Below are 25,063 nucleotides of genomic sequence, written 5' to 3' on the forward strand. Positions count from 1 at the left end.
GCCTGGTACGGAGGTACCAACACTTAGGCCAAGAAAAATCTCCAGAGGGCTGTTAACTCAGTCTGCGACATCACAAGCACCAGACTTCACTCCATTAGTGACATCTACATGAGGTGGTGTCTTAACAAACCAGCCTCTATCCACCACCCAGGCCAGGCCATCTTCACTTGGCTACCACCAGGAGAAAGCACCGAACGCTGTGGCACACCACTAGTCTCAAGCGTGCAGTATAAAAACAACCTTCTACCATCACCCTCTGCTTTCTTCCATGAAGCCAATTTTCTGACAGTTCACCTTGGATCCTATGTGACCTAACCTTGCAGAGTAGCTTACTGTGTGAAGCATCAATGAATGCCTTACTGAATACATATACACAACATCCACTGCGTCAACCTTCTTGGGCATATCTTCAGAAACGTCAATCAGATTTGTGAGACATGTGACTATTCTTGATCAGTCCTTGTACAGCTATGTGCATGTAAAGGTAGTGGACACAACCCAGGACATTACAGGCAAAATCCACCCAACCATCGAGAACATCTACAGGGAATGCTGTTGTCGGAGAACAGCAGCCATCATCAAGGATCCACACCACCCAGCATAGGCTCTGTTCTCGCTACTGCCATCAGGAAAGAGGTAGAGGTGCCACAAGACTCACAACACCAGTTTCAAGAACAGCTGCTACCCCTCCACTATCAGACACCTCAACAACAAACTCAATCAGGGGTTCATTTAAGAACTCTTGTGCACTTTATTGTTTTTTTTATACTTTCTCTGTATTGCACAGTTTGTTTACATTCGTTCTGTTTACAGTTCTTTATTTGTTATGTACAGTTTTGTTTGCAATACCAATAAATGGTAATTCTGCCTCACCCACAGAAAAAGAATCTCAAGGTTGTATCTGATACAACTCTGATAATAAATCTAAAATTGGAGTTTCTCTCCAACAGGCTCTTGTTACATTAATCTGGGACTATTCCAACACCACAAAAGGACCGTCTGCTCTAATGCTGTCACTTTTTTTGCATGAGGATAACTATAAGTATTTATTATCTATTTGTTTTTAGTATTTATCATTTCTTTTTAACCAATTAGGTATACTGTTATTTTTTTAAATTATTTTTCAGTTTAAATACCAGTCCAGCAGCAGTAAGAATTCAGTGCATATGTACACTGTACATGACAATAAACTCAATATCTTTTTTTTCTTTTATAGTGTGTTCATGTCAAATCAATAATAATTGGATTCTCAGATAATTCATGAAAATACAGGCTTAGCAATTGAAGATCTAAGAGTTGAAGACCTACCAAAGGTCATTTAGGAGTAGAGGATGAAATAAGGCATAATGCGAAGAAGAAAGTCATCCTGCCTGAATTTGCCATTACACCACAGCTGTAGATCCCAGCACAGCAACAAAACCTTGGAATCTGAACTGCAGGCATTGGTCCAGCATCCAGGAAGTTTCAGATCTTCGCCATCTGTTGCAGGAATACTTTCAGCCAAGTTGAACCAAGGTGCTGTCAATTTTAGTGTCTGCCTTTAACCAAGGAATCATTTCCTTAAAGTACCAAAAATCTGATGATGTCTAAATCATCTTGACACTGAATAAAACGAAAGGGCATTCGCTTCATATCATCACATCACTACAGTTTGGTTTCAGTGAAGGTCTTTCCTGCTATCCCTGTGAGGTGCAGTTAATCTGTACTTGCTCAAGCTGCTGCGCTGATCAGGCATGATATTCCGTAACCAGAAAAGTGAAAGTCTCTAATTAATGCGGCCTTTCTGCGCTAAATCCGTTGATTCCAATCAAAAGCAATTCAATATCACATTCATTCTTGCTCTGATTGATGTCAACAGTCCAGCCCATAATGGTCATTCTCTCCTAAATCACAATACCTAAATCAGTGGTTCTCACCATTTTTTTCCATTCACATACCACTTTAAGTCATCCCTATGCCATTGGTGCTCTGTGATTAATAAAGGATTCCTTAAGGTAGTATGTGAGTGGGAAGGGAAGGTTGAGAATCACTGCTGTAGACCCAACTGTTACTGAAATATGTTGCTTGAGAAAAATTGTCATTGGCCCATTTCCTTTGGAGTTATGAAACTGTGCACATAACAAGTCAATTAGGAACAATTAAAACAGTGGTTTTCAAACTTTTTCTTTCCATCCACATATCACCGTAAGCAATCCCTTACTAACCACAGGGCACCTATGGCATAGGGAATACTTAAAGTGGTATGTGAGTGAAAATAAAAAGGCTGAGGACCACTGACCTAAATGCTGAGAGGAACATGGTGGGAGAGAAAGAAGATTCCACTTTATTGTGCACAACGCTACAAAGCACATCAGAGATGGACGTTGTGGGGCTGAAGAGGCTGGGTTACTGCTGCTAGATAAAATATTAAGATGTAAGAGATACTAGTAGCAGGCACTTAATCTGCAGAGGATGGGGAAACACATGTCTAGCTTCCTGGAGAGATCAATTCTGCCTCTTGGATAGGTCTTTAAGGGAGAGGCAGTAGGAAAATGCAATGCATCTCAGTGTCAGGCAATGTAGCTATTCCCAGATCACCCTCTGTTTGTGGTAAACTACACAGCAGAGTGAAATAGATAAGCCAGGGAACTAATGGCTCACATGGGAGAAAATAGTGAACAGCCTTCTTAATACAGAGTTCCATGTTGTGGCTGCAGTAGGTTACAATTTTCTTCTGCCATTGATGCAATTCAGAAAAATGCCCCAATAATAACTAGTCATTGTGTTCATCTGGTTTCATCAGATAATTAGAATGCACAAAAAAATCAACAACATGTGACACCATCTGAAACTTATCAATAAATTAATTGATTACAATATATTTATTTTGCAGTGCATATAAACATTCAATTATAGCTACCCTCCGGATCCTCAATTGAACACCACAATATCAAATTTCGAGAGCAAAAGCTGAAGACATAATAGATTTTCACTGCTTTTTTTAAATGCTGCCAATGTTCAAAGCAGAATGTTAGTTATTATTGCACATAAGCTACAATATATTAGAAATACTTTTCTTATCAGGCTAGTAATTTAAAGAATTATAGGTCACAAATTAACAAGGAAATTGTTTCCACTCTGAAATGCAATACTACAGAGTGAAAAAAAATTGAATGAAGTTTATAATTTTTTAAATTGTAAATAGGCGATGATGGTGCAAATTTCAAATCAATATTAACCTGGCAAAATCAGATGCGATCAATGATCAATGCAATGGAATGTCCTGGGTGGATTGCTTCTAGTAAATGGTGACAGGTGTGGCTTTAAAGGATGGAGGAACAATTTAAGAAATGAAATGTAAATGAGTTACTTACACACAACTCTGATTGCAGGTGACCCCCAAATGGACATTAGATGGTCCATCAGCTTCCTTCATGTGCTCCATACTTTTCTCTGTTAACATACGTTTCCTTCAACACACCACCTCCATTATCTTCAACACTGCATCTGCCCTGCACTATAAATAATGCAGACCTCAATCTTGTTCAGGAACAGTTGAAAGACAATTTCAACAATTTCCCAATGTGAGATAAGACATTGGAATATGATATTTGACCCTTTGCACTCTCCGCCATTCTATAAGATCATTTATGCCAGTGCCATGTTCCTGCACTAACCCCATATCCCACGATTCCCTTAATATCCAAAACTTACCAATTGCTGACTTAAAAATCCTCACCAACTGTGCCTCTGAAAACTTCTTGATGATAATTCCAAATATTTACTATCCTCTATGTTTAGATATTTCCTTTCATCCCAGTGTGGAGCACTGCCGGCCAAGGAGTGACGCAGCGAGGAGCTGACATCACTCTGGAAGCCAGCGCATACGTCATCAGAAGTGGGCGTTCCCAACGGGGAAACATGGCAAATTCAAATAATAAAGTCAGTTTTAGTTCACCCTCGTACTGTGTGGATGTCTCTTAATTTCGTATCACTGCCGCAACAGTCACTACAGCTTCTTGTTAAATCCAGCAGAATCCAGGGCATACATACACCACTTGTAAATTTTATGTAAAAATTGACGAGAAGGCAGATAAAAATCCATGTGGAACTATCATCACAAGTAAATTCAACATTAACTGCTCAGACAGGAGCTTTTCCTTAATATAAAAAGGCCTATTTGCATTATTATTTGACAATGAGAAAATCACCAGACAATGCACAGCTCATTCAAAAATGGATGGATGAACAATGACTGCACATAAGAATTAAGAATGGAGAGGTTAAGAGTCAAATATTTGCAAAATTATGCCTCAACATTTGGACAACACGAATTTTTAATTATTGCTATTAACAAATTAGTGCTTGCTAAACAGACATGACAAAATAGATATATTAACTTCAGTTTACATGATCATATTTGATGCATTGAAAGACTTTGTGATTTTATATTGGCCTGCAAATTACGTCCCTAAATGATAAACCGACTTTTATTCGTATGTCAGGGTGTTTTGGGGACTATCAAAATTCTTTCATTATTATGCAGGTGTAAATATGACAAGAAATTGCCTTCAGTCTGTTGTAAGGCAGAAGATTCGCTATCAGCAGAAATTGTCTGATAGAGAAAGAGAAGCAAAAGAGAGTTCCTCCAGAGTTATCGACAGTTTAACGAGAACTGAAGAACAGGGCAATGTTGGAAATACCCTACTCATCAAAAAATCTACAGTGTCTGCCAATAGTTTCCGTGTCATTTCACAGCAGAGCTTACAAACATGAGTACATGAACTTGTCAGAAGTGTAAATTGTGAAAAATAACAAAGACCCAATAATCATCCAATATTTTGCTTATTTGGATTCATAATGTTTACCAGATAATAAGCTTGATAAATTTCACTCTATTTTGCTCAAAGCTTTAGTAAAAATGTACCAACCCATAGTTGCACTTGAAGAAGAGACAAGTGATAATTAATATTGCTTCATAAACATTTTTTGATCCAGTTCACCAGATAAGGAGGATGAAAAGCACCGATCGAGTAGAAATAAACCTATCTAAATTTCGGTAGTCTCCCAGACATTGTACACTATAGCAAGCTGCCAGGTGGTGATGGGGAGGAGAAAAACAGCTGAGAAATTGAGAGGGAAGGAAAACACTTGCCAGATCAAAATGACCAAAGCTCTTACTGATCATTTTATATGTATATATTAGATCAGCTAATGCATATTTATCTCATCTTTTGTCCACCTTTCAAATAACCATGGCAATTTTGACTCTCGTCTTGAAAATTGTCTGCAGTTATTTGGCAGCAAGAGTGTGGTGCTGGAATTACCACTCACCACTGCTGAAAGCCATTGACCATCACAAATCTCGGGAAGAGTTTATTTGTATTTTGGGATGGGTTCCTCACTGCTCTGCCATTGTATGCTGAAGTTGGCCATTACATGAGGGGCCTGAGCTTTTATGTACTTGATAAAACGATCATATAACCATATAACCACTTACAGCACAGAACAGGCCAGTTCGGCCCTTCTAGTCCATGCCGTAACAAATCCCCACCCTCCTAGTCCCACTGACCAGCATCCGGTCCATACCCCTCCAGTCCTCTCCTATCCATGTAACTATCCAGTCTTTCCTTAAATGTAACCAGTGATCCCGCCTCGACCACGTCTGTCAGAAGCTCATTCCACATCCCTACCACCCTTTGCGTAAAGAAATTTCCCCTCATGTTCCCCTTATAATTTTCCCCCTTCAATTTTAAACCATGCCCTCTAGTTTGAATCTCCCCCACTCTTAATTGAAAAAGCCTATCCACGTTTACTCTGTCTGTCCCTTTTAAAATCTTAAACACCTCTATCAAGTCCCCTCTCAATCTTCTACGCTCCAGAGAAAAAAGCCCCAGTCTGCACAACCTTTCCCTGTAACTCAAACCTTGAAATTCTCGTGAACCTTCTCTGCACACTATTTTGTTTATATCTTTCCTATAACTTGGTGACCAAAACTGTACACAGTACTCCAAATTTGGCCTCACCAATGCCTTGTACAATTTCATCATAACCTCCCTACTCTTGAATTCAATACTCCGATTTATGAAGGCCAACATTCCAAATGCCTTCTTCACCACACCATCTACCTGAGTATCAACCTTGAGGGTACTATTTACCACAACTCCTAAATCCCTTTGTTGCTCTGCACATCTCAATAGCCTACCATTTAATGCATATGACCTATTTAGATTTGCCTTTCCAAAATGTAACACCTCACACTTATCTGTATTAAATTCCATCAGCCATTTCTCAGCCCACACCTCCAGCCTTCCTAAATCACCTTTTAATCTACGGTAATCTTACTCACTATCCACAACACCACCAATCTTTGTATCATCCGCAAACTTGCTTATCCAATTCTCCACCCCCACTTCCAGATCGTTAATATATATAACAAACAATAGTGGACCGAGGACCGATCCCTGAGGAACTCCACTAGTCACTGGCCTCCAATTGGACAAACAATTTTCTACCACTACTCTCTGACACCTTCCATCCAACCATTGCTGAATCCATTTCACTACCTCCTCATTTATACCTAATGCCTCCATCTTTTTTCCTAATCTCCTGTGGGGAACTTTGTCACAAGCTTTACTAAAGTCTACATAGACAACATCCACAGCTTTCCCTTCATCATCCTTTTTTGTAACCCCTCGAAAAACTCAATCAGGTTTGTCAAGCATGATCTACCCCTGACAAAACCATGCTGATTACTCCCTAGCAATCCCTGTACCTCCAAATAATTGTAAATACCATCCCTCAGAACACTTTCCATCAACTTGCCCACCACAGACGTCAGACTCACGGGCCTATAATTCCCAGGTTTACATTTAGACCCTTTCTTAAACAGTGGAACCACATGCGCCACCCTCCAATCCTTTGGCACTACCCCCGTGGCCAGTGACATCCTAAATATCTCTGTTAATGGCCCCACTATCTGTCCACTAGCCTCCCTGAGTGTCCTTGGGAATATTTTGTCCGGTCCCGGAGATTTATCCACCTTTATCTTTTTCAACACAGCCATCACTACCTCCTCAGTTATCCTTATATGCTTCATTACCTCCCCACTATTTTTCTTTACCTCAACTAGTTCAATATTTTTTTCCCTAGTGAATACCGAGGCAAAGAAATCATTCAAAATTTCCCCCCTTTCCCCTGACTTCTCACTCAGCCTACCCTCACTATCTACAAGGGGTCCAATTTATCCCTCACTAATCTTTTACTTTTAATGTACTTATAGAAACCCTTTGGATTTATTTTTACTCTGTCTGCCAAAGCCTCTTCGTGCCTTTTTTTGGCCTTTCTAATTTCTTTCTTCAGATTCCTTCTACACTCCTTGTAGTCCTCCTTCAAATTGTCAGCTCTCTGTTCTTTATACCTCTTGTACACCTCCCTTTTTCTCCTAACCAAATTTCCAATATTCCTCAAAAACCAAGCCTCCCTATGACTTCCAGCCTTTCCTTGATCCTCACTGGGACATAACTACTCTGTACCCTCAAAATTTCTTTTTTGAATATCCTCCATTTCTCATTTACACCCTCACCTGAAAATATCCTGTCCCACTCAATACTCCTCAAATCCCTTCTTATTCCTTCGAAATTTGCTCTTCTCCAATCCAGAACCTCAACTTTAGGCCCCTCCTTGCTCCTCCCAAAAACTACCTTAAAACTAACACAATTGGATCACTAGACCCAATTGGATCCCCAACATTAATGTCTGATACCTGACCTAGCTCATTCCCTAACAGGAGATCCAATATTACACTGTCCCGAGTCGGTTCTTCTGCTAATTGATTCAGAAAACAGTCTTGAATACATTTGTGTTCAAAATGGTAAAATATTCAGCATTCACAAGAAAGTATTCTTGACTAATTGCATCGCCTGGATGTGGCTTGAAGTGAAATTCCCAGCTAGGTGGAGATTACCCATCATGGTAACTCATGAAACAAAGGCCAAAAATAGCCTGGTTGCAGCTGGTTAATTGGTGAATTTCTCAATCTTGTAAACACCCAGCATTTCTGGGGCGAGAAGGGGAGGGGTGTCTTGAGTAAACTCATTTCAGTTCAATCTGGTTTTTCCAAAATAACAGGTAACAGAATAGCAAGAAAATCATTTGACCCTACAAAGAGGATTCTTATTTGAAAATGTAATAGCATGTTCAAAAGGGCAAATTGTGATTTTCAATGCAATTGACACAGAAATATTTTCAAAAGCAATGTTTTTCCCAGAATTAGAAAATGGTAACTCTAACCATTAAGAATTGAATATGTGACGTATTTCTGAAAACATACAATCATTGCATAGCAAAAGAATACCATTCATTTCCTATTTACACAACTAAAATGAGAATTCATTTAAATAACTTTACAATCATATTGGTGGATTGACTGGGAAAAGTACATTTCCTTCAATTGCTCTCTCATACAAACTCTGCAAAGACCCCAATTTGTCAGTCAAAACACATTGATTTCATTCCACATTTAGCAAATAATTTTTGTTCTCCGCATTCCACATCGATGATGAAAGCATTAAGCTGATAAACACTTACCCATACAGAGCACACAGAGGTCTCTTGATACCAGATTTGGGCCTGTAAGGCTTGGGTTCACCAGCCATATTGATATCTGAAAGAAAGGACACTAATGACATGATTTACATCACGTTCATCACCAATTATTATGTGTTACATTTCTAATGCACCATCAAGTTTAGAATATCAATATGGCCGGTACTAAAGTACCAAATACTAATGTTAACTATACTTAAATAATTGAACCAATCCCGAGGATAACGAACAGTGAGACTCCAGTTGTCAGGGTGCTTCATTTTGCTTGATTCACACTGACAGGGAAGCTTCCTCCTTTATCTTCAACAAAACGGAAATTAAGTTCCTATTCTGTCTTTGATATGGTGACTTAGTTCCTTCCAGTTTGCATTCCATTCAAGACTACGATTTTAGCTGTGTGCTGATATTGCTACTTTCCATTGTTTATGTTATAAAATATAAACATTTGCATAATTTATGGTCCGATTAAAACTTTGTGCATTAAACTTAAGATCATCAAGCTCCAGGTCTCAATCAGCAAGCTGCTAATTACTCTAGGCTTTTCACATTTCCCATATGTCGCGCTAATCAAATTAACACATTGAAACAATATTACAGCCCAGGGCAATTACTGCATTCCTTAACCTCTGCATTATTTTGTTCCTGAAAACAAACCCAGGCTTAGAGTTGTCAATTCTGCAACATCCTCTTAAATTTCCTCTCCAAACTCTCTTGTCAAATCACTAGCGTTGTCACCAGAAGTGTATACACAAGATAGAGAAATACAAAAGCCAAGGTTTCTGGAACCTTGAGCAAATGAAGAATGACTTGAGGAACTCGGCAAATCAGACAGCATCCATGGATTGATTGGTCAGGACTAAGAGAAAGATAAAAAGATGTAGTACATACATAAATGGGGAAGGCAACTTGGGAAGAGGCCAAGAAGTGATAGGGTATAGGACTGGTCTGAGTTTGGAGTTTGAGGGATAGACCACTGGAAAGGCAGGGTGGAAGAAATTTTATAGAGATGGAAAAGGTATAACAGTAAGTAGAGAAGAGATGGATACAGTAGAATCAGTTGGGGGTTAACTAAAATCAGAACAATTAACACTCCTGCTGTTCGTTTTAAAGCTGTCTGAGAGGAATATGATGTGCTGTTCCTCAAGTTTACATTTGGCAAAATGGTTACTGAATACCTGCATTCTGAACTTTAGCTTCCTGCAGCCAACCATTTTAATCTCCCAACCATTACAAGCCCAAGGCCAAATGTAAACTTGAAGAACAACAGATCATATTCCTTCTGGGCAGCCTTAAACCTCATGGCATGAATATTGATTTTTTCCAAATTTTAGTTAGCATCCACTCCCATTTGATATCACTGATTCCACCTCTTCTCTACCTACTCCTGTGATTACTTTTTCACCTCCTTCCTCGTGATCTCTCCACCTCTCGCACCTGTCCTACCCATATCATCTCCAGCTTCTTTACTCCTTCATGTGTGCATTTCATTTTGTTATTTTTGTCTTGATAAAGAGTCCCAACCTGACCATTGACTGACCATTTCTACCCATGGATTCTGGCTGACCTGCTGAATTCCTCCACCACTTTGTCTGTTGCCATTTTAATATTTCATATGATTTTAACACAACCTCCCATTTTGTACAGTCTGTGCCTCAGGCAATAAAGTATCATATTCTTCTGCAATGCTTGGAGATTTATGGACATGTACAACAAAATCACTCTGTTCATTTGCGCATCCAATTTTTTTTTTAGGTATTCATTTGTTTTGTATCTGTTGCTAATCCAGAGGACCCCAAAACCCAGCAGCAATAGAAATTCATCAAGGCAAATGGTTGCTCAAACAAAAGTTAATTTTCTTTGAACATAAAAATAGGATCAAACTTTAACTTATTACTATTAACTTAACCCCCTTCTAATTCTCAGCACGCGTGTATGTAATGTATATATGTTCAGGAAAGTTCTTTGATTCACAGTCCAATCTCACTTCTCACTCCTCCAAGTTCACCAATATAAGGCAATTCTTATACTGTGCACAGAATTTAACATTTATTAATTTTCACCAAGCTTGGTGAAAAGGTAAATAGTTACTACTCAGGAAGGTTGTAGTTGGTTTCAGAGAGAGAAATTTGTTGCTCATTGGACACACACATAAACTTATTCCCTCTGATCAGTCACTTCTGTGTCTTGTCAAAGAAACTTGCCCCATCATGGGTTTTCCAAATGATAACCTCTTCTTTCAGGTCACCACAGAGTTCGTCTTGTTTCCCTTATTTCAGGAGAAACACTGTAGCCAGCCATTTCCTCTCATAAGGACTACAAGGGTTTTCAACAGGCTAAACTCAGAACTCACAACCTGTCTTCAAAATGGGGTTTCAACAGGCTGCCAGCTTGCCATGTTGCAGTCCCAGCTGCTGGTACTGAACTCTCTCCCTCCCAAAGAGAAATCCTGTTTGGATATTTTCCTTTCTCTCTGCTTGTAAAAACCAGAACCTCTGGAAGGGCCAACCCAATCCTTGAAAGATCTTGATCAGCACTTTGAGGCTGGACTGTTTATTTGCACCTGCTTTTTAAAATTCCATCCAAAACAGTCCCATTGTCATTTGCAAAGCTACCAGTGCCAGAATGACTGGTTTCAGCCAAGCTCTTGCATTTTAAATAAGACGTGAAGTGTTACTCTGTGGTGACCTATACTAACCCCCTCCCCTCCCACCCACAATCTCTTTTAAAACTTATCTATATATATGAAATATAATATACCCCTTTCCCACATGCATTGATGGAATTCCACTTCCTAATTTCTTTACCCATCTAACAAGGCCATTACAATTTTTATATAGCTTAGAATATTTTTGTGCCCTAAAACAAAAATCACTTCACCAATGATACCACAAAATGGCATCGTTCTTAATTGCAGCTCCTCCACTCAAGTCTCAACAATTTGCATAGACCATGAAAACCAAGGAGAACCTTGCTGTCGACAGTCAATAAAATCCTGTTCACCACATTACTCCTCGATTCCTCTTGCAGAAACAACTTTTCCTTGAACCCATTTGACTTTTTTACTTCTTTGACTAATCGGTCAACAAAGATTTTGTGAAACAAATGAATCAGAAAATGTGGGTATTGGGTGGGAAAATGGATATGGCATAGGATCATCGTGAACTTATTGAATGGTGGAGCAAGCTCAAGGGACTGTATAGCCTTGTTGTGCTTCTACATCTTACCCCAGTCTTGATAAGAATGTTTTCTCAGCTTGGCAGTTGAAGACAGGAGGATGTGTGGTGATCCATAAGACAAGCCCAATTCTGGGAATGATTGGTTAATATTGTTCCTAACAAATCATTGTGTCTGCATTCTAACACAAGAGGTAGAGTAACAGCATATCATTTGTCATAATTTGACAGTGACATGTTACTTTTTATCCTCTGAACAGAAGTTAGAAGATCAATTAGTCCAGAACCAGTTTATCCCTTTTCTCTATCCCAGTGTTTCTCAACCTTTTTCTTTCCACTCACATACCACTTTCGGTAAACCTCATGCCATCGGTGTTCTATGATTAGTAAGGGATTGCTCAAGGTGGTATGTGAGTGGGAAGGGAAGGTTGAGAATCACTGCTCTAGACCCAATTGTTACTGAAATATTTTGCATGAGAAAAACGGTCATTGGTCTATTCCTTTGGAGTTATGAAACCGTGTGCATAACGAGTCAGTTAGGTCCGATTAAAATCATACTGGAGTATTTTCTGTCATCTGTAATTTGACGTTTTTTTGCACTTAACATGCAACTTGAATATGATTATTCTTTAAAATATTTTGGTCAAATGTGAGTGTAAAAGTAAATAAATTACCCCAGTTTTTCTCCAAATAAGTACTCATGACAAGATGACAAGTTTCTAGAATTTGAAAATCCAAAAGAAACAGAGGATTTGACACTTGGTGATGACTAGACTGCGAGGCTTACTTATGCAGCATCTGAAGAATCATTTTGGATCATGATTGCTACTGTGAAGTAACTCCAAAGGAATAGACCAATGACTGTTTTTCTCATGCAAAATATTTCAGTAACAATTGGGTCTAGAGCAGTGATTCTCAACCTTCCCTTCCCACTCACATACCACCTTGAGCAATCCCTTACTAATCATAGAACACCGATGGCACAGGGAATACTTAAAGTTGTATGTGAGTGAAAAGAAAAAGGTTGAGAATCACTGCTCTATCCTGTTGACTTACTGCATGAGATTTCCAGATAGGAGAGTACATCCATGGATCATCCATTCTTTCTTATGTAAACAAGTGCAATGCACCAGACAATTCCCTCATCTGGAAATCCTGTAGGATTCAGTATTGGTTGAATTGCTCAACAGCCAATGGAATCAGTTGCCTAACTTTCATTAATCTCGGACCTTCGTGCTGGAGGGCTTTTTTTTGTAGCTTTTACTTCAGCCTGCATGCAGGGTCTATACAATTTGGACAAGTGTTTCACTCTTGTTACAGATAAATACTCATCAGAACTTTTACCTAGATTGTATGCAACTTTCAAAGTCATCACACCTGACATACTTCAACTCATCAGATTAAGCATAATATGGCTCAAATCTTTCTTTGGCTTGGCTTCGCGGACGAAGATTTATGGAGGGGGTAAAAAGTCCACGTCAGCTGCAGGCTCGTTTGTGGCTGACAAGTCCGATGCGGGACAGGCAGACACGATTGCAGCGGTTGCAGGGGAAAATTGGTTGGTTGGGGTTGGGTGTTGGGTTTTTCCTCCTTTGCCTTTTGTCAGTGAGGTGGGCTCTGCGGTCTTCTTCAAAGGAGGTTGCTGCCCGCCAAACTGTGAGGCGCCAAGATGCACGGTTTGAGGCGTTATCAGCCCACTGACGGTGGTCAATGTGGCAGGCACCAAGAGATTTCTTTAGGCAGTCCTTGTACCTTTTCTTTGGTGCACCTCTGTCACGGTGGCCAGTGGAGAGCTCGCCATATAACAGGATCTTGGGAAGGCGATGGTCCTCCATTCTGGAGACGTGACCCATCCAGCGCAGCTGGATCTTCAGCAGCGTGGACTCGATGCTGTCGACCTCTGCCATCTCGAGTACTTCGACGTTAGGGATGTAAGCGCTCCAATGGATGTTGAGGATGGAGCGGAGACAACGCTGGTGGAAGCGTTCTAGGAGCCGTAGGTGGTGCCGGTAGAGGACCCATGATTCGGAGCCGAAAAGGAGTGTGGGTATGACAACGGCTCTGTATACGCTTATCTTTGTGAGGTTTTTCAGTTGGTTGTTTTTCCAGACTCTTTTGTGTAGTCTTCCAAAGGCGCTATTTGCCTTGGCGAGTCTGTTGTCTATCTCATTGTCGATCCTTGCATCTGATGAAATGGTGCAGCCGAGATAGGTAAACTGGTTGACCGTTTTGAGTTTTGTGTGCCCGATGGAGATGTGGGGGGGCTGGTAATCATGGTGGGGAGCTGGCTGATGGAGGACCTCAGTTTTCTTCAGGCTGACTTCCAGGCCAAACATTTTGGCAGTTTCCGCAAAGCAGGACGTCAAGCGCTGAAGAGCTGGCTCTGAATGGGCAACTAAAGCGGCATCGTCTGCAAAGAGTAGTTCACGGACAAGTTTCTCTTGTGTCTTGGTGTGAGCTTGCAGGCGCCTCAGATTGAAGAGACTGCCATCCGTGCGGTACCGGATGTAAACAGCGTCTTCATTGTTGGGGTCTTTCATGGCTTGGTTCAGCATCATGCTGAAGAAGATTGAAAAGAGGGTTGGTGCCAGAACACAGCCTTGCTTCACGCCATTGTTAATGGAGAAGGGTTCAGAGAGCTCATTGCTGTATCTGACCCGACCTTGTTGGTTTTCGTGCAGTTGGATAATCATGTTGAGGAACTTTGGGGGACATCCGATGCGCTCTAGTATTTGCCAAAGCCCTTTCCTGCTCACAGTGTCGAAGGCTTTGGTGAGGTCAACGGCCCCTCACCCCAAGTCCAAAGCCCGCTGCGCAGCTCAGACGGCAAAGTCCTCCTCAGCGACAAGATCTCCATCCTCAACCGATGGTCAGAACACTTCCAATCCCTTTTCAGTGCCAACCGCTCAGTCCAAGATTCCGCCCTGCTCCAGCTCCCTCAACAGCCCCTAAGGCTAGAGCTGGATGAGGTTCCCACCCTGGATGAGACATATAAGGCAATCGAACAACTGAAAAGTGGCAAAGCAGCAGGTATGGATGGAATCCCCCCAGAAGTCTGGAAGGCTGGCGGCAAAACTCTGCATGCCAAACTGCATGAGTTTTTCAAGCTTTGTTGGGACCAAGGTAAACTGCCTCAGGATCTTCGTGATGCCACCATCATCACCCTGTACAAAAACAAAGGCGAGAAATCAGACTGCTCAAACTACAGGGGAATCACGTTGCTCTCCATTGCAGGCAAAATCTTCGCTAGGATTCTACTAAATAGAATAATACCTAGTGTCGCCGAGAATATTCTCCCAGAATCACAGTGCGGCTTTTTCGCAAACAGAGGAACTACTGACATGGTGTTTGCCCTCAGATGGCTCAAATAAAGATCAATTTAATTTACCAGTTGAATGCAAATTTATTAGATTAATTCTTGGAAATAACAGTGTGATCCTCAGGAGTTTGAATGAGATAGGAATTTAGAAAAATCTGAGATGAAGTCATTGAGTCATATAGTATTCCAACAGGGATTGACAGAATGGTGCAGAGAGAGCATTTCATTTAGCTGTAGCAATAAATGGGTCACTGAGAAGAATCTTAACAGCAGAGAACCAAGTTCTTCATGTTTTTCAAAGATAACGTTCCAAAGGAGCATACATGAATCAAATGACTCCAAAGGTTTCTGACTTTATGCTGCATCTAAAGGGAGATATTTATTGTTTCCAAGGATACTGTGACCTGCCCTGGAATCTGTCATTCACACTTTGGATATGCTTCAAAATTAACCGCAAGGCTCACCAGTAAAATGAATGACAGTATCTGCAAGAATTAACAACCCATAACATAAATGGAAAAATACTTTTAAACAGAACACTAAATAATAAGGGAAAAGCAGAAGATGTTAAACTAGCAAATAATTGCCCCTAATTCTGGTGAAGGATCTTCAATTTGAAAATTTTTTTTTTTTTTCATTGTTTATGCATTGAAAGAAGTTGCATATGCCATTATTTCTCGGCCATTTCCCACACACATCTCCTTATGGCTAGCCACCTTCATTCATACCATTGTCTTTGGTCCTGTGTTCATTGTTGGGTGTGATGTTTTCCTGTAAACCTTTCACTGTCTCTACTATATCTGCTCTTTCTTCCTTATATTGGTTGTGATCTAATGAGTGTCCATTGGTTGAAACCCATTGGTAAGATCATTAACACAACATATGAATTTCATTGGCCCTCCAGAAATTCTATTCAACATTCTACGGAAGTCATATTATGGAAATCTACCATTTCTACTCCTCTTCTAAAGATTCTATAGTGAAAAAGAAAATAAATATATAGAAATAAAAGACTGAAAATGCTAAGATCTGGAGCAAAAAAAGAAACAGTGCTGGGGGAAATTGGGGAATTGAGCACGATTTATGCAGGGAAGCATTGTCATTGTTTTGGACCAAGGCCCTCCATTAGAATTATAAGAGAGGAAGGAAGAGATTCAGTATAAAGAGGAGAGAGAGAGAGAGAGGGAGGGCCTTGATACTGAGTAAGCTGTTTCAGAAACAAATTTTCTCAATTTTAGGTTTCACTGTGATTTCCTGTATCTATTTAAAGTAGAACCTTCATGAGCATCAACATGTGTTAAAATTTACTGAAATATTAGTGATTTACAAATTAGAAAATATGCATAGAGAATGTTCTCTTCCAAAGTACTGTTGATTGCATCCTCATTGAATGCTGATTTATCAATTGCACCCCTCCCTGTCTTCACTTTGGAATAGATTCACCTGTTGTCAATATTCAACTAATGGACTATCAGTTGTCTGATTACATTTGACCACTTCTAGTTTAAGTGCCAAGCTCAGAATGATTCCTTCCTCACAGTAGCAATCATAATCCAAAATGATTCCTTCCTCACAGTAGCAATCATGATCCAAAATGATTCCTTCCTCACAGTAGCAATCATGATCCAAAATGATTCCTTCCTCACAGTAGCAATCATGATCCAAAATGATTCCTTCCTCACAGTAGCAATCATGATCCAAAATGATTCCTTCCTCACAGTAGCAATCATGATCTAAAATGATTCCTTCCTCACAGTAGCAATCATGATCCAAAATGATTCCTTCCTCACAGTAGCAATCATGATCCAAAATGATTCTTCAGATGCTGCATAAGTAAGCCTCGCAGTCTAGTCATCACCAAGTGTCAAATCCTCTGTTTCTTTTGGATTTTCAAATTCTAGAAACTTGTCATCTTGTCATGAGTACTTATTTGGAGAAAAACTGGGGTAATTTATTTACTTTTACACTCACATTTGACCAAAATATTTTAAAGAATAATCATATTCAAGTTGCATGTTAAGTGCAAAAAAACATCAAATTACAGATGACAGAAAATACTCCAGTATGATTCTGAACAAAATTTCCAGAATATTTTCCATATTTTTGCAATAGTCAACTGATACATTAATACAAAATGCAAGTCAGTTGAACTCCATGTTCTTTCCAAAAATGTTGATGTTAATGTTGTACAGCGTGAGAGATGCAATATTGCAAATTTAGCAAGAGGACATTTTATTTACACTTTGGCCCTCTTTCTTGCTATTCCTGATGAAGGGTTATGGCCCAAAGGTCGTCTCCCATGGATGCTGTTTGACTTGCTCAGTCCTCCAATGTTGGATGTGTGCGGCTGATATTAAAATGTGGGTTTTTTAGGGGGACTGCACTTTAGAATTCAATTCCCTCATCAACCTCTAGAAAATACCTGCAAGTCTTTTGAAAACTTGGAGAGAAGATAGTGACTGGCTTTGAATCCAATAGAGTAGAGACTTTAAAAAATCTATCAGCATTTCAAAAGGTAATGTTTAAAACTTAACACCTGTCTTTTATAAACCTTTAAAGCTTAAAATCTAAACATTACATTATGCACACTTACTGAATGGACACTTTTAAATCTACAATTATTCTCATCAGTATTCAGTTTCAGTCTCACAAGAATCATTTCCATTTTGAAGAATCTCAACCTCATTTTTTTCAATGAAGCAATTTACACTTGAGATTTTAAGAGCTGTCAAAATGAAACAAATACAAGGAGGTCTAAAATGTTTTGCTTTCTGCCTTTATCTCATTGAACAGTGATCAGAAGTGCATTCCACATTCTCTTACAACAGCTCATTCATCTGGTGGTAATTTCTATGGTAATTCTGTTCCATTTAACTCCTTCCACACACTGATTTTCAATCTTGGCACCTTTAATGACTTGGGAGATTGGTGCAATACCTCAGTTACATTAAAAACTGCCAGAATTCAAAGGATTGAGGAAGTTCCAATATCAAACCTTGCAAATTTAAAACAAATTACTCAGGTTGTCAAAGGCAGCGTAAGTACAAACACCCAAAGCCAAAGTAATCCTCAAAATTAGAGATGACCATCATTCCAATATAATGCATGAAATGGTTATCCTTCAGAATACTAAATTACATTTGCAGGTTTCAGTTTTATGAGGGAGAACTCACAAGAACCGGGAGCAAATAATAATGTAGTTGGGTCTTGTGAACATCTGGGATCTTGGAGAACAATAATGTTAAAGGGACGAAGCAATTAGCTGCAAATAAATCTTGGAGAATGGTGAATTAGAAGGGGTGATTTTCATATTGAATCAGGCGCAGGAAGAGGAATAAAAAGGAAAAAGTGAATTAAGAAAGTTAAAAATAAAAGAACAGAGTGAAAATAAATAAACATTGTGAAGATATATATTTTGACACTTTTAAATTTTCAAAACATTATAACCGAAAGGCAGGGGGTACCAGATCTGTAATTGTTTATTTTCTTGGAAAGAAAGATTGGTTTGGCAGAAATGATCAACCTTCATGTTATTAAAAAGGTACTTGTGGTGATAGATTTAACATTGTGGCAAGTTTAATGGGTAATTAATGAAGCCTACAGCAGCAAACATGAAGAAAATCACGGGGTGGTGAACAACCAGCTGTTGTTTTTGCAAAGCGACTGACAGAGCAACCTGCGGTGAATCACAGTTCGTGGAGTCTTTCCTACTCGCAACAAGTTGTTGAACATTTCCCACTTCAATAATCACCTGTGTGTTTCTGCGAAGCGTTCAGAAAATCTGAGCGAGACAAATGGTATTATAAATAACCAATTTTAAATTTACTGAAATTAAAGTATGGAACCATTTCAGAAGGACATTATAATTAAAATGTTCATTCCAAAGGAATGGACAATTTTAGAGCTTTCTCTAAAGGCCTTATGTAAGGATAATTCATTGACATAATTAATACAAATTGAAAATATTGCAGAATTTTTAAAAAACACTCTAGAAATACTCAATGATTCTGTTACCATGAGCAAAGAAACAAAATTAATGTTTCAGATCGATAACCTATTATTATTCATCCTGGGCTGGTGGACAGTTTGAGGGCATGATATGCCTTTTTCCATTTTAAAGGAGCTAATTAATGTAAACATGCACATAATTAAATTCCTCAAATCCAAGCTATGCTTAAAACTCTGCAATCCTTTGTGCCAGTTATATCAATATTAGCTAAACTATGACGAGAAAGCAAATGCAATCAAGTAGTAAGTCCAGACTTATTTTTCTTTCTTTGGCTTGGCTTCGCGGACGAAGATTTATGGAGGGGGTAAAAAGTCCACGTCAGCTGCAGGCTCGTTTGTGGCTGACCAGTCCGATGCGGGACAGGCAGACACGATTGCAGCGGTTGCAAGGGAAAATTGGTTGGTTGGGGTTGGGTGTTGGGTTTTTCCTCCTTTGCCTTTTGTCAGTGAGATGGGCTCTGCGGTCTTCTTCAAAGGAGGCTGCTGCCCGCCAAACTGTGAGGCGCCAAGATGCACGGTTTGAGGCGTTATCAGCCCACTGGCGGTGGTCAATGTGGCAGGCACCAAGAGATTTCTTTAGGCAGTCCTTGTACCTTTTCTTTGGTGCACCTCTGTCACGGTGGCCAGTGGAGAGCTCGCCATATAATACGATCTTGGGAAGGCGATGGTCCTCCATTCTGGAGACGTGACCCATCCAGCGCAGCTGGATCTTCAGCAGCGTGGACTCGATGCTGTCGACCTCTGCCATCTCGAGTACCTCGACGTTAGGGGTGTGAGCGCTCCAATGGATGTTGAGGATGGAGCGGAGACAACGCTGGTGGAAGCGTTCTAGGAGCCGTAGGTGGTGCCGGTAGAGGACCCATGATTCGGAGCCGAACAGGAGTGTGGGTATGACAACGGCTCTGTATACGCTTATCTTTGTGAGGTTTTTCAGTTGGTTGTTTTTCCAGACTCTTTTGTGTAGTCTTCCAAAGGCGCTATTTGCCTTGGCGAGTCTGTTGTCTATCTCATTGTCGATCCTTGCATCTGATGAAATGGTGCAGCCGAGATAGGTAAACTGGTTGACCGTTTTGAGTTTTGTGTGCCCGATGGAGATGTGGGGGGGCTGGTAGTCATGGTGGGGAGCTGGCTGATGGAGGACCTCAGTTTTCTTCAGGCTGACTTCCAGGCCAAACTTAAAATATTATTAATAACACAATATTAATATTAGCTGAGTCATGCAAGATTAATTTTAATCGTAGGAAGTCGACAGGCTTGGCGTTCAACAAATCAGCTCTTCCTTAGCGTTACCTCCTAATTTCCTTTCCACTAGATATAAATATTCCTGCCATAAATTGCTGTGCCTGCATGCCTCTCAGAAGCCTTCTTCAATGCATTGCAGTTTATAATAGAAGAAACCATTGTCTATGGCTTGAATAATTTACAGTGCACAAAAAGGCATAGTCTAGAAGTCACACATGCATGCATTTAATGATCACATATGTGCTATAAATCAACTCAAATTAGAGCAATTAGTAGCACCGACTGTTGGGTGAATTGAGAGCAAACAACATAAATTACTGCTCACCTGCAATATACTATATTGATGGAGAAATGGCTGAAAAGACACAAAATTGTATAGCTCAGGGTAAGGAAGAAAGCAAGAAATCCCAAAAGGCCAGGATTAGAGCACATAATTCTATTCTATTGAACATCCAAGCTAATGATGTCATTTAAACAGCTGATTATATATTGAATGTGAAAATGTGGGTGAAAATGGAATGCCAGGTCTTCTGGAAATCAAGTTTTGTCAGCATCTTTTAAATTAGCAAAAAAAATTCTTTATTGCAAATTACATTTATTTCAGGTCACTGTAAAGCAAGAATAATCCAGGCTTTCACAAAAGTTATTATCAAGATTAGATGCATTTTATCAAGAAGAAAAATACCAAGTCGGGCAGCATTTTATGGAGAAAGAACGAGGAATCAATATTTCAGACCAGCAACCTTCCGGTCGAACTCTTTAGGATAACAATTACACTGCTGAATAAATAAAATAAATCTATCCTTTTTTCTACCTTAAAACTGGGAGATTCTTAAATCTACTTAGCTGTTTCTAATATACTGGAGAAACAGAAACCAGTTGGCTTTAATTAGCACAAGAATAAAGGATAATGATGTTCTCAAATGTTTGATTGCACATGTCTTCAGGACATCAGACAACCACTTAGGTAAAACAAATTATTTTCGAAAACTGGCGTTTTACCATACTTTATAGGACAAATAAATAATTACTTTTAAGTTCCCACACTCTAGAACAGTCATTCTCAACCTTTTCTTTGGCTATAGCTCCTTAGGATTCTACTCAAAATTTATGGGCCCAATTCCCCGTGAAGCAGTCAAATTCAGTTGGTTTCTTCTGTACTTCTCTCCTACCAACTACATAAAAAAATTTTTAAATATTTTATGGTTCAGTCCATGCCCCTCCCCACTAAATGAGCTGCAGCTTCCAAAGGTGTCACACGTCCTCCATTGAGAATGGCTGTTCGATAACAAAAAAAAATCAGTAAAATGATTTACGGAACACCAATCAATGAGTTACTGAACGCATTCTGATTGTTAAAGCAAATGATTTTCAATATGTCTGTCAGGATCCTTTGAGTGAGATGTGTTGAATACTGGAGACGACAGAAGCTGGAATCTGAAGCCAAATCCCATCTGCTGGAGGAATACATTGGGTCAAGCAGCATCAGTGGGAGAAAAAGAGAATGGTCAACATTTCAGGCTGAAACCCTTCATCAGGACTGGTGTTGCTTGATCCACTAAGTTCCTCCTGCAGATTCTGTTGAATACTATTCTTACATTATTTCATCCCATGGGATTAGGGTTTGTTTTGTAACTAGAGAGGAAGATGTCCTTTTACTGAGAGATTTGTTGAAAAGTTACATTTTTAAGGTTCAAGTTTGTAGTTTACATTTTTCTTTAAAAGCCATGCAGAGACATAAAATGCATGATTTCTTTTTTTTTCTTTTTAAAATATTTTTATTGAGGTTAATACAACAATCCATATCCAAGATATTAATAAAGCAAGGCAAAATAATTATGCAAAACATAAAATTAAAGTAAATGCACAATATGACAAATTTTAAATTCTAGCCCTTATTATTAAATGTGATTGTCTATTAAAATGATTATATGAATAAATCAGTTAAATACTATTATAACAAATCACATTATACCTTAATAAAATCTGAAAAAGGGATATTATCCAGGATAATCATAATCAAACCCCATAAAACCATTTATCTAAAATAAAAATAATCTCAAACTAATACTAATCTAACCCCTCATTCTAATCAAGGTTATAAGATTGATCAAGTCGCGACCTCCAGAAGACGGACGGATCAGGCCTAGAGCACCCAAGTCATCAAAAACTGCCAATTACGATAGTATTCTAGAAATGGGCTCCATACCTTTTCAAACTGAAACTTTTTATCTTTAATATTATATCTAATTTTTTCTAAGTTTATACATGACATTACATCATATAACCACTCTGCATGAGTCAGTGAGAGTTCATCTTTCCAATTCATTAAAACTGCCCATCTGGCTATCAATGGACTAAAAGCTAAAAGTTCATCTGGTTCACATGAAAACCAAACAGGGCAGTTAGAGGGCATGGATCAAATTTAATCTTAAAAACGGTTGACAAAGAATGAAAAATATCCTGCAAATATCTTCCTAATTTAGGACAATTTTAGTTTCCGCTTAACCCTTTTCATTTTCTAAATTGACACATATTCCGATGATGAGAATAAGATTGAGAATATGGTCTAAATTTAGGAAATTTTTTGGTTATAATAATTTTTCTCTTGCTAGTTCTAATATAGATAACCATTTTTCCCCACCTTTACAGATTTGGAATTAAAAATTTTAAAGATTTATTTATTTGAAATAATTTTCCTTCTTTTGAACAATTGTCAGTCAAATATAAGCTCTCTAATAGACATTTTTTTAGATATTTACAAGTTAGAAATTTTGATTAGTTTAAATTGAATGCTTTTGCTTGAATCACAGATTTGAATATTATTGATATACTTTTTGATCTACAATTTGTTCACAGTGATTGATATCAGGTATTTACATTGGATTTAAGACTAAGTCCAATCGAGAAGATTAAAAATGTTTGGGAGTATGATCTTAATATAACTTTTTTCAGTTGAGGATTGGCATTCCACTCTTAGTTTGATCAATGAATCTTCATTTTGTTCATTTGCAGGCACTGTTTATTACAATTTAAGGTGATACACAGAATACATATGTCTCAACTCAAATTATCCTGTTTCTATGCAGATCTTAATCCATTTTGTGAAAAGTGTAAAATTTTTGAAGCCTCACTGATTCATATGTTTGGGAAGTGGCCTAAATTAGGAAAATGTATGATTTTTAAAGAATGCAAGACACAATAAGGACAATGGTTGTGTCTATAACATAACTGCATTCATTTTTCTAATAATATTCCTTTTTCAACTTTTCAAGAGATGTGTTCACAAATTGTATAATTTAAACGATCATTTTTAAAGCTTAGATTCATTAATTGCTTGTCATACTACAGAAAACATTGTCCATGATGATTTCACAGTTCGATAATTTAGGCTTGGATCTAGCCATCCATTCCTGTAATAAACTGCTTTGTTGGATGGTGACACAAAACGCGTTACTCCTGTTGTTGCAGAAGTTGCACCCAGTGATGCTGCAAATTCTCTACCGCTAGCCTTGGTGTGAACTGTATATAGATTTGCTCCATTTCATAAACAGGCCCATCCAGTTCTCAGCGATGGAGGACCTGGCAGCCTCAAATTTAATTGATAACTTTAACTGGGTTCTGGGCTTTCATAGCCAGATCTTGTTCACACACAGAATTGCCTGTCAGTAACACATGAAATGATTTAGCCCATTTGAGTTGGCGTCCTTTCACCGTCCATCAATCTTGCAGAGCATATACTTTACTTGGCAAACTTGTCTTGGACTTCCTGTCACTCTCAGCTGTTAATTTCACATTATTATTAAAAGATATAGCATAACAACAGCACAAGGAGTTAATCTTCCTTTTCTTTCTCCACTTGAGATCCCCTTCACTGTTTGGACACTTGTTATGACACCAAGACCTCGGATAGTACAAGGATGAGGTCACAATGGTTAAAACCATATCACTCTTTAAATTCTCTGGAGGCTAGCTAATATCTCAGTAGTCATCATTTCAAGAATTCTGTATTCTGTGATGGACGCCATATTCTCCCCATTTTGTCTATCGCAACCGTGTCTGCCTGTCCCGCATCGGACTTGTCAGCCACAAACGAGCCTGCAGCTGACGTGGACATTACCCCTCCATAAATCTTCGTCCGTAAAGCCAAGCCAAAGATACAGGTGACTAGCTCTCAGCCTTCCTGCAATTTTTGAAATAATTCTTGTATCTTCCGGATCTAGCCAGTAAAATACCATCTTCCAATGAGTTATCATCTCGGATCAACAAAAGCAATAAAATGTTATCGCCTATCAATCCCATTCTCTCTGTCAACCCTGAGCAACTCTGAGAAAAAGCATGGTCTTTGTCAGACTCTTTTGATACCACACAGCTTGTTGGTTTCACACATTTCAGGTTGTGTACGCTCACACCTAAATCTTCCATCATATGCTTGCTTCTCCTGTGTTAACAAATGAGAAAATACTTCTGCCAATACAATTTCTGCTCTTGGGTTTCACAGAGTGAAATTATAACTCTGAAGTATCAATCATCTTCTCTGTAGCCTTGTTGACACTCTGCACATGTTCTTGTAGATTTGCTTTAGGTTTCCAAAGACACGATTGATTGTTCCAATTTCAGACATACTGTGAAACTTCTCACATCTATATATGACTGCAGACAGCTCTCTTCTCCTTTCTGCTAACATGTGCGCGATATTAGCTTGCATCTAAGTCAAAGTATTCATTTTGTAAAA

General features: G+C 39.0%; 1 protein-coding gene across 5 annotated transcripts in view; it reads right to left on the reverse strand.

Annotated features, from left to right (window-relative positions):
* LOC138755655 (RNA-binding Raly-like protein) overlaps window positions 1-25,063 on the reverse strand; it is a 454,313-nt gene that overhangs the window by 195,317 nt on the left and 233,933 nt on the right. For all 5 annotated transcript variants that reach the window (XM_069922039.1, XM_069922037.1, XM_069922038.1 and 2 more), the window contains exon 2: window positions 8,569-8,644. In XM_069922039.1, coding sequence (XP_069778140.1) covers window positions 8,569-8,644 — 76 coding nt within the window. The remainder of the gene's footprint in view (window positions 1-8,568; window positions 8,645-25,063) is intronic.

Source organism: Narcine bancroftii, chromosome 2 (genome assembly GCF_036971445.1).
Source record: "Narcine bancroftii isolate sNarBan1 chromosome 2, sNarBan1.hap1, whole genome shotgun sequence".
NCBI classification, from domain to species: domain Eukaryota; kingdom Metazoa; phylum Chordata; class Chondrichthyes; order Torpediniformes; family Narcinidae; genus Narcine; species Narcine bancroftii.